We start from the raw sequence: 12,726 nt of genomic DNA on the forward strand, positions 1-12,726 counted from the left end.
CTTTTAATCTGGCATGGACATGTCGGAGGAAAGGTTCCAGCGAAATGGCGAAGAGCGACATGGTCAGAGGACTTCCTTGACGAAAGCCTCGTTGTATTTGCATCGGCCTGGATTGTTGACAATTCACCGCTATTTTAGCATTTATTCCAGTTGCTTTGTTCTTAATCAACTGTATGACCCTATCGTTGAAACCTATTTTCTTCAATATCTGTAGAAGATATTCATGATTTACTACAGCGAACGCTTTATAAAAATCTAAAAACAATAAAGCACACTTTATGTTAGTTGCAGAAGTTATTGCAATGACATCCCTGATTCTGCTAGATTTTGAAAAATGGTTCTGCCTTGCGCGCAGTTCTGATGTTGACTAATAATTTTATGTGTAAGGCATGAAATTCTCTTGTTTACTATTCTAGCTATTAATTTATAATCAGAATTCAGCAGAGAAATTGGACGAAAATTATTTAAATCTTTGTTTCCATTATTTTTTGGCACCAGAACAATTTTACTCTCCTTAAACTCAGCCGGAATCATTTTACCCTGAATAACCTCATTTACAATGTCCGTGATTTTCGCACCTACTATTGGCCAGTAACGGATGTAAAACTCTGCTGGCAGACCATCCGGTCCTGGGGATTTTTTTGGTGGTGAGGCGCACAGAGTCTCATACACGTCTTCTTCACTGAAAACCTCGAGAAAATTCTCGTTTTCTTCTGTCAGCTGTGGGGCTAGGATGTCAAGGAATTCTTCCAAGGAAGCATCACTACTTTGGTGTACAGCATATAGCTCGCAATAATAGCGATAAATCTCATCCATGATACCCTGCTGGGTTCTGAGAATCGTACCGTGTTTTGTTCGAATTTCATCAATAAAAGTCCTTCTCCCGGTCTTCGTGTGCTTCACTAAATGATATAGGGAAGTAATTATCTTCAGACACCGAATTTGCCTTCGATTTTATTTTCAACCCTTCCATTTGACTTCTCTTGTTTAACTTGGATTTGACTTTTTTGATGTCTGCTATCCGAAGTGAGGAACCTGCTGAGACTTGATCATATAGACCTCTCAACACGGAATAGTAATATTCTATAGTGCATTTCATTTCCGTTGGGTTCTGCGCACTGTATTGACTAAGAACCTTCCTCAACTTTGGCTTTGCCATTTTAACCCACCAGTCAACAGCAGTGGCAGTGGCTACGGGCTCGCAGGCATATTGCCCATGTTTCTTTAATCAGATCTTCTAAATCATGATTTACTAACAAGGAAGTGTTCAAATTCCACTGATTCTTGAACTGGCTGTCTTGTTAGATTTATGCAAGCTAAGACACTGGTCTGGAAAGTACGTAGGAATGGTTTCTACTTTTGTCACGGAAGTTTCAAGATTTTTAGAAATATATAGTCTATCAATCCTGCTACGTGATGTTGCCGTGACATAAGTGAACTCAACAATGGAGGAGTATTTGATTTCCCCTGTATCCTTTAATTCTAAACCAGTAACTAGTCGTTTTAGTTCACTTGAGAAATTAAAATTAGGTAACTGATCTTTTCGATTTAGAACACAATTAAAATCACCTCCAAGTAATAACTGTCTTGGAGTTTTCCTTAACAAGTATATCAGATCATCTTTGAAGAAACGTGCCCTGTCAGCTCGGTGAGAACTTCCTGAAGGGCGTACAAGTTGATGATAGTCACATCATAGATATTTGGTCCTATTCCCCTTCCAGATTCCAGTCGTTCCACCTCGCTTACTGTAATCCCTTCCCTCACCAAAACAGCTGTTCCAACACTTGTCTCGGGAGACACATTTATGTAACTGACAAAACCAGGAATTACTAAATCACTTCTTGTAACAGGGCAATATCAGTCGTGGATTCGTACAAAAATTCCTTAAGGGCTGATAATTTCAAACTGGTCGCAATTTTATTTATGTTTACAGTGGTGACAGAATAAGATTTCGTCATTGTGCTGTCACTATGTAGTTGTTTTGATGAACTAATTTAGTTTCCTGTGCTTCAGGGTTCAGTTAAGCTGCCGGCCGGAGTGGCCGAGCGGTTCTAGGCGCTACAGTCTGGAACCGCGCGGCCGCTGCGGTCGCAGGTTCGAATCCTGCCTCGGGCATGGATGTGTGTGATGTCCTTCGGTTAGTTAGGTTTAAGTAGTTATAAGTTCTAGGGGACTAATGACCAAAGCAATTAAGTCCCATAATGCTCAGAGCCATTTGAACCATCAGTTAAGCTGTAACAGTTTTCTCGAAAGGCTGAACATGGAATAACACTTCAATCAGAGTATTAGTTACTGTCCCATTTTTTTCTACTTCTGATGTTTTCTCTTGTACCGCAAGCAGGCTGATTTCCTGGTGAACTTTCTGATTTTTCCTCCAGTGATTCGTGTAAGACCGTATCGGACCGAACACTCTTTGGGCTTGGGTCGCCCCTCCCGGATTTTCCCTTCCCTTGGTTACGAGCTACATTCTCATTTGGTTGCATCGGTATTTTACTTCGTGGCTTATCTGGAGCAGCAGCAGACGCTTTCGCAATTTCGGTTGCCGGCGCCTGCCCTGAGATGTTGACCGTGATTTCAGTTTGGCCACCACTTCCTCGTTCTTTATTAATTTCACTCACTTCCTGATGGAGGGAAACAAATGGAGACTGCAGTTTTGCAACCTCTCCATGAATCTGTTTATTAACAGATAGCTGCTGATCTTTGCAATCGGCTACTGCACCTGTTGTTTCTTGCAAATTAATGCTGATTACACCCCCTTCGCCGGCCTGAGTGGCCGAGCGATTATAGGCGCAACAGTCTGGAACCGCGCTACCGCTACGGTCGCAGGTTCGAATCCTGCCTCGGGCATGGATGTGTGTGATGTCCTTAGGTTAGTTAGGTTTAAGTAGTTCTAAGTTCTAAGGGGCTGATGACCTCAGCAGTTAAGTCCCATAGTGCTCAGAGCCATTTGAACCAACACCCCCTTCATTTTCTGGTACCGTATGTGTATAATCTTTCTGTTCATCAGTTTCTATTCGCATTTTGCCTTCAGGTTCCTCTGCCTCCTCATCGCACTGTTTTTGCTTGCGAAGCGAGGGAGTGGGACAAGACAGCTCGTCCTCTAAACAACTATCAGTTATCTCCAGAGGTCGTTTTTTCGTTTGCATTTCAGTTTCACGAGTAGTGGTAATAGGATTTACCTTTGTTGTTAACGGGCGAAATTGAATGTTATCGTGATCGTGAAGGGAGACATCAGCTTGGCCCGCTGCGTTAACATCCTCAACCAGTTGATCCGGGCTATTCTTTGGTAACAGATAATTTAAGGTAAGCTTCTGACGCTGTATCAAATTACTTTTAAGAACAACAGTTCGCCGCGGACATTCCTGTCTGAAGTGGCCGGTTTCGTTACATATATGACACGTAGGTTCCTGACCTGTATAAACAATTTGTGCCTTATACCCACAAACAGTTATGTGAGACGGAATGTTCGTCTTAACGTCCATCTCTACACAGCGGACCCCGTTGAAACACTGCAGTTTAAAGCGAGGCGACCATCTTTCATTTGCAATTGGTTTAACGTCTCCGAGGAGGAGGAGGAGGAGATTAGTGTTTAACGTCCCGTCGACAAAGAGGTCATTAGAGACGGAGCGCAAGCTCGGGTGAGGGAAGGATGTGGAAGGAAATCGGCCGTGCCCTTTCAAAGGAACCATCCCAGCATTTGCCTGAAGCGATTTAGGGAAATCACGGTAAACCTAAATCAGGATGGCCGGAGACGGGATTGAACCGTCGTCCTCCCGAATGCGAGTCAAGTGTGCTAACCACTGCGCCACCTCGCTCGGTGGTTTAACGTCTCCGTAGTTTGAAAGAGGTTCCTTAATCTTATCATTTTCAATTTCAATGGGAAGATTCAAGACACAAACGGTTTAGTAATGAATGTGCGCTCTATAGATGGAAACCTTACTTTTATTACCATTTCTATGCACAAAATTTACTTCATAGCCCCACTTTCGTAACACTTTATCAACAGTCGCAGCACTGATTAATTTGGCAAAAACACAGTATTTTTCCTGATCCAGATGCCAGGTATGGGCGGTTTCTGAACTGAGACCAATTACCTGTGTAATCCAGTCATCTGTTTCCAGGGATGTCGGCTGAACAGGACGGGATTCCTTGTCAAAAGCAAATACCAGGGTATTCTTCCTGAGGTTTGTAGCCATGGTTAATCCAGCGACGCAATTTCGGTTAAACAACCTAAATTCCAATTAGCAGCAGCAAGACCAGAAAGAGCGATCAGATCACAAGGAATAGGAACGAACACGGAGGTTAACGGACGGACGGCACTCGGCGAAGCACAAGTACAGCGATGTAAACACGGAAGTGCAGCGCAACAGTTAGCAGTGGCTGAAACGGAACTGAGGTATTTGTCTCGACCTGGTGTATTTCTGGCAGAACATCCAGTTAAAGATTCAGTCTCTACACTACTGTCTTTATCACTTTCATCACTTGTTTCATTCAAGGAAATCACAAGCTGCAAAATAAATTCGTATTCACTTTTCCACAGTTCATATACTGTATTATGTTCACTTTCAATTTCGTTGACGCTGTCTGATATAACATCACTTCCTAAACTGTCCTCAAACCATTTTAAAACAGCACCTATCAAAGTCAGGGTCTGTAATGTGAACAGTAGGCGTAGTGTGGCTACTGAATCCATAACGCAATAGTCCCATGTGCGGTCTCGGAGACCGCTAGCACGAAAGAGGCAGTAATAGTGTAGGTCCGCGTCACATTCAAAAGGGTACTGATAAAGGAAACCACGACAGCTTCGTGGAAGAACAACTGGAAAACGCTGTAATCGCCTACATCAACATTACGCATTATCAACAGAGTAACAATAAACGCTAGCGGTCTGTGAGAACGCACCTGGGACGTTAAGGGTTAACTAATTACACATACTAAAAGCTCTTGAGCAGTAAGAATTGATGGTTTGCCGTACGTCAGATGCACTTATACAAATGGTACTAGGAAAGTTTTGCAATACGACGCAACAATAAATCGCAGGAGGCTGATTGTAGCTGTGTTCTGAGAATACTTCGTACATTGTAGCCCTTGTGCCAAATCTGTGGGCGCAGTCGTACACTTGCAGGGTTAGTTTGAAGTGCTTGCTATGGCATCGTGGTTACCAAGTGACATTCGAGCAGTTCTGCGGTACAACTTCGAGCGTTATTCAAACATAGAGCAGTGCTTTGAAGAAATTACTCTTGCACTCGGTGACATGTGTTCATATCGTACCGCTATATTCAGGTGGTACAGAGAACTCCAAAGAGGGAATTTCACTCTGGAGGACGCACAGAGGACGAAAAGGTCACGATCATCAGTTACGGAGGAAAAATCAGTTACGGTCTGTGAGGAAAATGCTAGACGAAGACACCTATACGCAGATAGAGGATACCTTAGGGCTAAATGCACCAGCTGTTCGTTCGATTCTGCACGATCATTTGCAAACAGAGAAACTATCTTGTCTCTGGGTGCCGCATAGACTGGACGAAGAGCAGATGACTCGACTTGTGACTTGGTACCAGTAAATGATAAAGAAGTTTTCTAAGGGACAATCTCAGTGTGTGACAGGTGACGAGACTTGGCTGTGCTATTATGACGTGCCGACTAAGACACAAAACAAAGTTTCGGTCTTTGAAGATGATGACACACCCGTAGATGTCAGAAAATCCCGATCAGTAAAGAAGAAAATGACAGCTGTTCTTTTTTTTTTTTTTTTTTTAAAAAACGATATGAATTGTGGGGCGCGTTGTTTTGGACACACGGAAGATAGTCACAGTTAAGTGATACACTGAGCAATGCCTGCCAACGTCATTCAATCTTTGAAGAACCTGCGACCAAAGTCAGGAATGGACACTTGGTTTTTCCAACGCGATAACGCTCTAGGTCACCGCGCAAAAGCAAGCAGCAAATATTTGCGGGGTACAGGACTGAAACTTCTTGAGCACCCTCCTTACAGTCCAGACCTCGTTTCTTGTGACTTTGCACTGTTCCCGCATGTTAAAATGAAGCTGAAAGGAGTACAGTTTTCAAGTGATGAGGCCCTCCTGAGGACTTGGGACAACGAGTGTGCCTTATTCCCTACAGAAACCTGGGAGAAATGGTTTAGGGATTGGTTTCGGAGGATGGAGAGGTGTATTCAATGTGGCCAAAATTACTTCGAAAAAATTAAATAAATCTTTTTTCCACTGTTCAATCGCCCAATGTTTACGCTGCCTACACCAAGCGAGGCGTCGTTTGGCATTTACCGTTGTGATGTGTAGCTCATGAGCAGCCGCTCGACCATGAAATTCGTTTTCTCACCTCCCGTCTAACTGTCATAGTACTTGCAGTGGATCCTCATGCAGTTTGGAATTACTGTGTGATGGTCTGGATAGATATCTACCTATTACACATTACGACCCTCTTCAACTGTCGACGATCTCTGTCAGTCAAGACGAGGTCAGCCTGTACGTTTTTGTGCTCTAAGTGTCCATCACGTTTCCACTTAACTATCACATCGCAAACAGTGGACCTAGGGATGTTTAGGAGCGTGGAAATCTAGCGTACAGACTTATGACACAAGTGACACCCAATCACCTGACCATGTTCGAAGTCCGTGAGTTCCGCGGAGCGCCCCATTCTGCTCTCTCACAATGTCTAATGACTACTGAGTTCGCTGGTATGGAGTACCTGGCAGTAAGTGGCAGCACAATGCACCCAATATGAAAAACGTAAGTTTTTGGAGTTGTCCGGGTACTTTTGATCACATAGTGTATATCGTTCCCTTGCAACAGTCCTCGCTTCCACTGATCCATACTAATAAATATCTTAGGTGCGAATAAAATTTTATCGGGCTTACAGCTGTGCATTCGTGTATATTAGCTGCGTTCTCAGCTTCACGGGCCATCTTCGCTCGGACAGATCAATACCAAAAACTTGGAAGGAGACACAGCATTGGTCGTATATTTTTGTTTATTATCGCAAAATCGATTTTCGGTCACTTAGTGACCATCTTCAGTGCTGTAATATATAACTTAAATTGGTCAGCACTGGTGTCAATAAGCTTACGGCGATCACATAGACTATTTGACTACGATTCTGTTTCGTGTTCTCATGGCACTGATCAAATGAATCAGTGGAGGAAAATAAGAAAAAAAAAGAAAGAAAAAAACAAATGCCGAAACCCGGGACCTTTAGATCTTCAGTCTAACGCTCTCCCAACTGAGCTATTTCGGCTTGTACTTCACCGCTTTCTGTGACTATATAACATTATTTCGGACGCTACCTTTTTTCCTAAATGTAAAAATAGTTTATTGTTTACAATACTGTCAGACTAATTAAAGGGAGGCGGCAGTTTGCACTTAGGTTGTGTTTATTTTGACCTCGTCTTTGTTTAGAATTAGTTTTGGTTTTATTAAGCCGTAACTGAGTGTTCAGCTACTAGAACAAGGTGCTAAGCGTATGAAAATGGCACAGCGTATTGACTTTTGCTTCCGCTCGGTTTGATTTACAAAATGTACTGTTTTTGAAGGTTTCACGACAAAACTGTGGTGGCAACATCAAAATTTCGACACAGGATGTATCGTACGTGTCTGTCTGCTCCGTGTTATGAACATGCTAATCAACATTATGTATTGTGCTATGAGACCAAGACGCTGCTGTGGTCCATTATATTGTTAATTACAAAAGGCCTATTTCGGCGTGATTGCCATCTTCACGTTATAACAGGTGGTCTTGAATCCATATGACATCGACGTATCAGTTGCCGTCACACTAATACATAAGTTTGCTTCTTCGATGTTGGTGGAGCTATAGTAAGTACTAAAACTTTTGCTGGCGTGATTGTTTTTGAAGTTGTCGAACTATGAAACTGCTCCAGCAAAAGTTTAACACCTACTGTAGATCCACCAACATCAAAGGGCGCGGACTTACAGCAGTGTGACAGCAACCGAGACATCAATGTCATATGGATAGCAAGACCACCTGATATATGCTGCAGATGACAATCACGCCAAAATAGGCCTACTGCAATAAACAATATAATCTAACACAGCTGCATCTCGGTCTCATAACATAATATATAATTCCCTTAAATTGCATATAAGACGCAGTGGGCCCAGATCAGTACAAACTGCTGAGCAACGTTTGTTTGATAACTTATGCTCACTTTCTCCAATTAATATTAATATGCTGTAGGAACACACCAAGAAATTTTGTCAGTTGCTCTAGTGTGATCACAATAAATTATTTAAGAAATTGAAATTTCTTGAATATTTCACATACGTCAGACGAAATAAATTCTGGAACCTGAGATTGGTGTAATGAGGATATTACATCCACATACCGTGGCTCCTTTCACATCCCACTCACATTCTGCTAATGTCTATTAGGAATCCATGCCATGGACATCATAAATGTAGACTAGATTACTTCACAGATATAAACATTGTATTTCTTATCCTCACATCGTGTTCCAAACATTCCGTAATGATGGAGGGTCTACAGGCTGTGGAGTGAGTCAAATTATACATCAGGTGCAGGATATCAGTACTTACATAACATGTACCAACAACCAGTTACAACTTGCTGTCATCTACTCAAACTGATAATAAATTAGCAGAAATTATTGGAATTGTTTCAAGAGTACTTCATTATATATGAAACAAGCCACTGCTCTTCCTCTTACACTACTTTCGTAATACTTCCAAGTTAAGAATATATGTAACATCACCCAGGACACTATCATCTGTATATACTGATAAAGAACCCTGTTTGATGCAAATGTTAGTATGCAGCTGAATTTACAACCCAGAGTCCAAATACTCCAATAAATAATAGGAGTGGCTAATGAGTAAGTCTTTTATTTTTGTTTTGCATATCTGTGGTTTCCAGTTTCCTACCTGATGTCTGGTAGTTACATGTTGCAGGTTTTTACATAAGAATATAAAACTACATTCTGGATTCTAGACAGAGGTACACGGTCTATGTGTAAATTATTTTTATTTCTAGTATTATGGTTGTGAAGTCATCCTAAATTACTATTATCACAAACACTTTTATGGAGTAAATGTATTGGCACGTATACCTGTTATTTTGCCCATTTCTTTGTCACTTCCTCCTTTTTTAAGGTGTAATTCACGAATTCGTGTCTAGTGCTACAATCGACGTGTAGGCATCCTTCGCAAAATAACTCGAAGAAAACAATCTATTGACACATAAACGACACAGATTTAGAAAATATCATTCCTATGAAATACAACTGGCTCTTTATTCTCATGAAGTAATAAGTGCTACTGACAAGTTGATGGTATATTTATCGATTTGCAGAAGGCTCGTCACTGTTCCTCTCAGGACCTTCTAATCAAATTCATAAAGAGCATAAAAAATGTACTGAAGGGTAACTTGTTTTGTATTATTACAAAATATGGGACAGGTCGTCACAGATATAATACACGAGTTTGGGTGGCGGTTTAAAACAAAGGCGTTTTTAAAAATCTTGAGTGCTTGGTGCTCTGCAGTTTTAAGATATTTATTAATGGACATCTTCTCAACACTATGAGCTGCACTTGAAAGATTTATTTGCTGCCCATGTGTTTTCAGTGTATAAGCCATCGTCAGTGGCATCTGATACAGAGGAACAAGCAAGGGTATGTACACCAACTACTACAGCTTGACATATGTAATAGTAGAAATGTAAGTCTGCTTACATTATGTATCTCTGTAGCAAAGACATGTGTGTCAGCTATAAATTCTTTAGGATTCATAAGGTGAGTAAACTTATACAGGGTTATTACAAATGATTGAAGCGATTTCACAGCTCTGCAATAACTTTATTATTTGAGATATTTTCACAATGCTTTGCACACACATACAAAAACTCAAAAAGTTTTTTTTAGGCATTCACAAATGTTCGATATGTGCCCCTTTAGTGATTCGGCAGACATCAAGCCGATAATCAAGTTCCTCCCACACTCGGCGCAGCATGTACCCATCAATGAGTTCGAAAGCATCGTTGATGCGAGCTCGCAATTCTGGCACGTTTCTTGGTAGAGGAGGTTTAAACACTGAATCTTTCACATAACCCCACAGAAAGAAATCGCATGGGGTTAAGTCGGGAGAGCGTGGAGGCCATGACATGAATTGCTGATCATGATCTCCACCACGACCGATCCATCGGTTTTCCAATCTCCTGTTTAAGAAATGCCGAACATCATGATGGAAGTGCGATGGAGCACCATCCTGTTGAAAGATGAAGTCGGCGCTGTCGGTCTCCAGTTGTGGCATGAGCCAATTTTCCAGCATGTCCAGATACACGTGTCCTGTAACGTTTTTTTCGCAGAAGAGAAAGGGGCCGTAAACCTTAAACCGTGTGATTGCACAAAACACGTTAACTTTTGGTGAATTGCGAATTTGCTGCACGAATGCGTGAGGATTCTCTACCGCTCAGATTCGCACATTGGGTCTGTTCACTTCACCATTAAGAAAAAATGTTGCTTCATCACTGAAAACAAGTTTCGTACTGAACGCATCCTCTTCCATGAGCTGTTGCAACCGCGCCGAAAATTCAAAGCGTTTGACTTTGTCGGGGCTTGTAGCAACTGTAAACGGTAAGGCTTCTGCTTCAGCCTTTTCCGTAAGATTTTCCAAACCGTCGGCTGTGGTACATTTAGCTCTCCGCTTGCTTTATTCGTCGACTTCCGCGGGCTACGCGTGAAACTTGCCCGCACGCGTTCAACCGATTCTTCGCTCACTGCAGACCGACCCGTTGATTTCCCCTTACAGAGACATCCAGAAGCTTTAAACTGCGCATACCATCGCCGAATGGAGTTAGCTTGTTGGTGGATCTTTGTTGAACTTCGCCCTGAAGTGTCGTTGCACTGTTATGACTGACTGATATGAGTGCATTTCAAGCACGACATACGCTTTCTCGGCTCCTGTCGCCATTTTGTCTCACTGCGCACTCGAGCGCTCTGGCGGCAGAAACCTGAAGTGCGGCTTCAGCCGAACAAAACTTTATGAGTTTTTCTACGTATCTGTAGTGTGTCGTGACCATATGTCAATGAATGGAGCTACAGTGAATTTATGAAATCGCTTCAATCATTTGTAATAGCCCTGTATTTCTGCTATTACATATACAGTTGTCAAGTTGTGGAAATATATCTCACACTGCTCAAATACAAAAACATTTGGGCAGCCAGTGTAATGAAGAAAGTCATAATACAAACAAAGTATTGTTTCTATCAGGCAGTATGGCAGAAACTCTATGAAAATGTTGAACACTATATTACCAAGCAACTGTAAGTGTACATCATTTGTAAAGTCTAATGGCATGTTCCTCACAACATACAAAATAAATCACTCAATTTAGGACAAAAATGACTATTTCATTATCCTAGCTGGAGCAAAAGACATAAATGAGAGAAAAGATGAATTTATGGGCTCACTGAATGAAACTATTTCGAAACCTATACAGACTCAATTAATACTCTGCGCAAGACCTTATAGATTTGATATCCCAGGAGAAAACCACAAGATCTCGGAGATGAACAAATATTTAATAAAAAGAACTACAATGACAAACCACATCAAAGAAATCAACATAAACAGGTTTTTTCAGTGAAAAGATTTTTCAAGACATGGATCACACATGGCAAAATTAGGAAAACCTAAGCTCTGTGCAAATTTATTGAAGGAGCCAAACAAACGGTAGGTCTACTATCAAATGGCTGATCCCGTCCTATCAACATATTCTATCACCACATGCCAAAAAGTGGTACGACAATCCAGACAACATGGGAGATTCAACCATTGCTACAAGACCAACAGAAGCCGCAGAAGTTGAAATACAGGCTGCACTCTCCAAGAAGACACCACTACCACATGCAGGGCTGTATTAAGTACAGAATCTGCATCATCTCCTGCTGAAGTGAAAGATAACAGGAGAACGATGTTATCCTTAAATGAACGCTAGCTAAAACAAGAACACATAAAAATGTATGTTCCACAGGTTGCACCTAATTACAAGTTACTGTAGACCCAAAGAAGGTTATGGGGGTTCCTCCATATATACAAGTTATTATTTAGATCTGAAATGTACTGTTTTGGATGTTAAGGACTTACATATTAAAAGTGTTTTTGAAGCAGCTGTACGCTTCTACCAACAGTAAGGATGAATATGATGCAGAGAAATTTACCAAATGCTTAGAAAAACTTATTGTCCATGTACAGAAATATACCAAATACAACATGCTAATTTTTAGAGACTTAAACATTGATGTTAGGAAAACATACAGCTAGAAATATTAATTTAGCAAATGTGTTAAGGTCATATAATATTTTCTTTACAAATAAAAGTCCTATGGGGCTTCAATCCTGCCCTGATAACTTCATAACAAATGTACATAAAAGTGGATTTGAAGTAGAATTGTTTAATGTTGATCACCTATCAGACCACAAAGGTATACGGGTGAAATTAGTTACTGAGAAGTTAAATGCAGACCAAAAACAAGTTCAGTACCAGGGTGTTAGATTATTGACTGATAAGAATATTAACTCTATAGGCAGGAACTACAACTAGTACACTGGTATACTCTCTTACTTTCTTCCAACAATGTTGAGGAAGCCTTCAACAGACTCATGAGCATTATCTCAAAAAGCTTTGATATCTGTTGCCCAAAGATCAGTAAACAAAAAGGCATTTGACTGTGT

General features: G+C 41.2%; 1 protein-coding gene across 1 annotated transcript in view; it reads right to left on the reverse strand.

The window, feature by feature from the left end:
* The window catches only part of LOC126214995 (molybdenum cofactor biosynthesis protein 1-like), a 55,501-nt gene extending 42,839 nt beyond the window's left edge, over positions 1-12,662 (reverse strand). Inside the window, 1 exon segment of the mRNA XM_049941624.1 lies at positions 12,617-12,662. Coding sequence (XP_049797581.1) covers positions 12,617-12,662 — 46 coding nt within the window.
* Positions 12,663-12,726: the final 64 nt, after the last annotated feature.

This window comes from Schistocerca nitens, chromosome 12, assembly GCF_023898315.1.
Source record: "Schistocerca nitens isolate TAMUIC-IGC-003100 chromosome 12, iqSchNite1.1, whole genome shotgun sequence".
NCBI lineage: Eukaryota > Metazoa > Arthropoda > Insecta > Orthoptera > Acrididae > Schistocerca > Schistocerca nitens.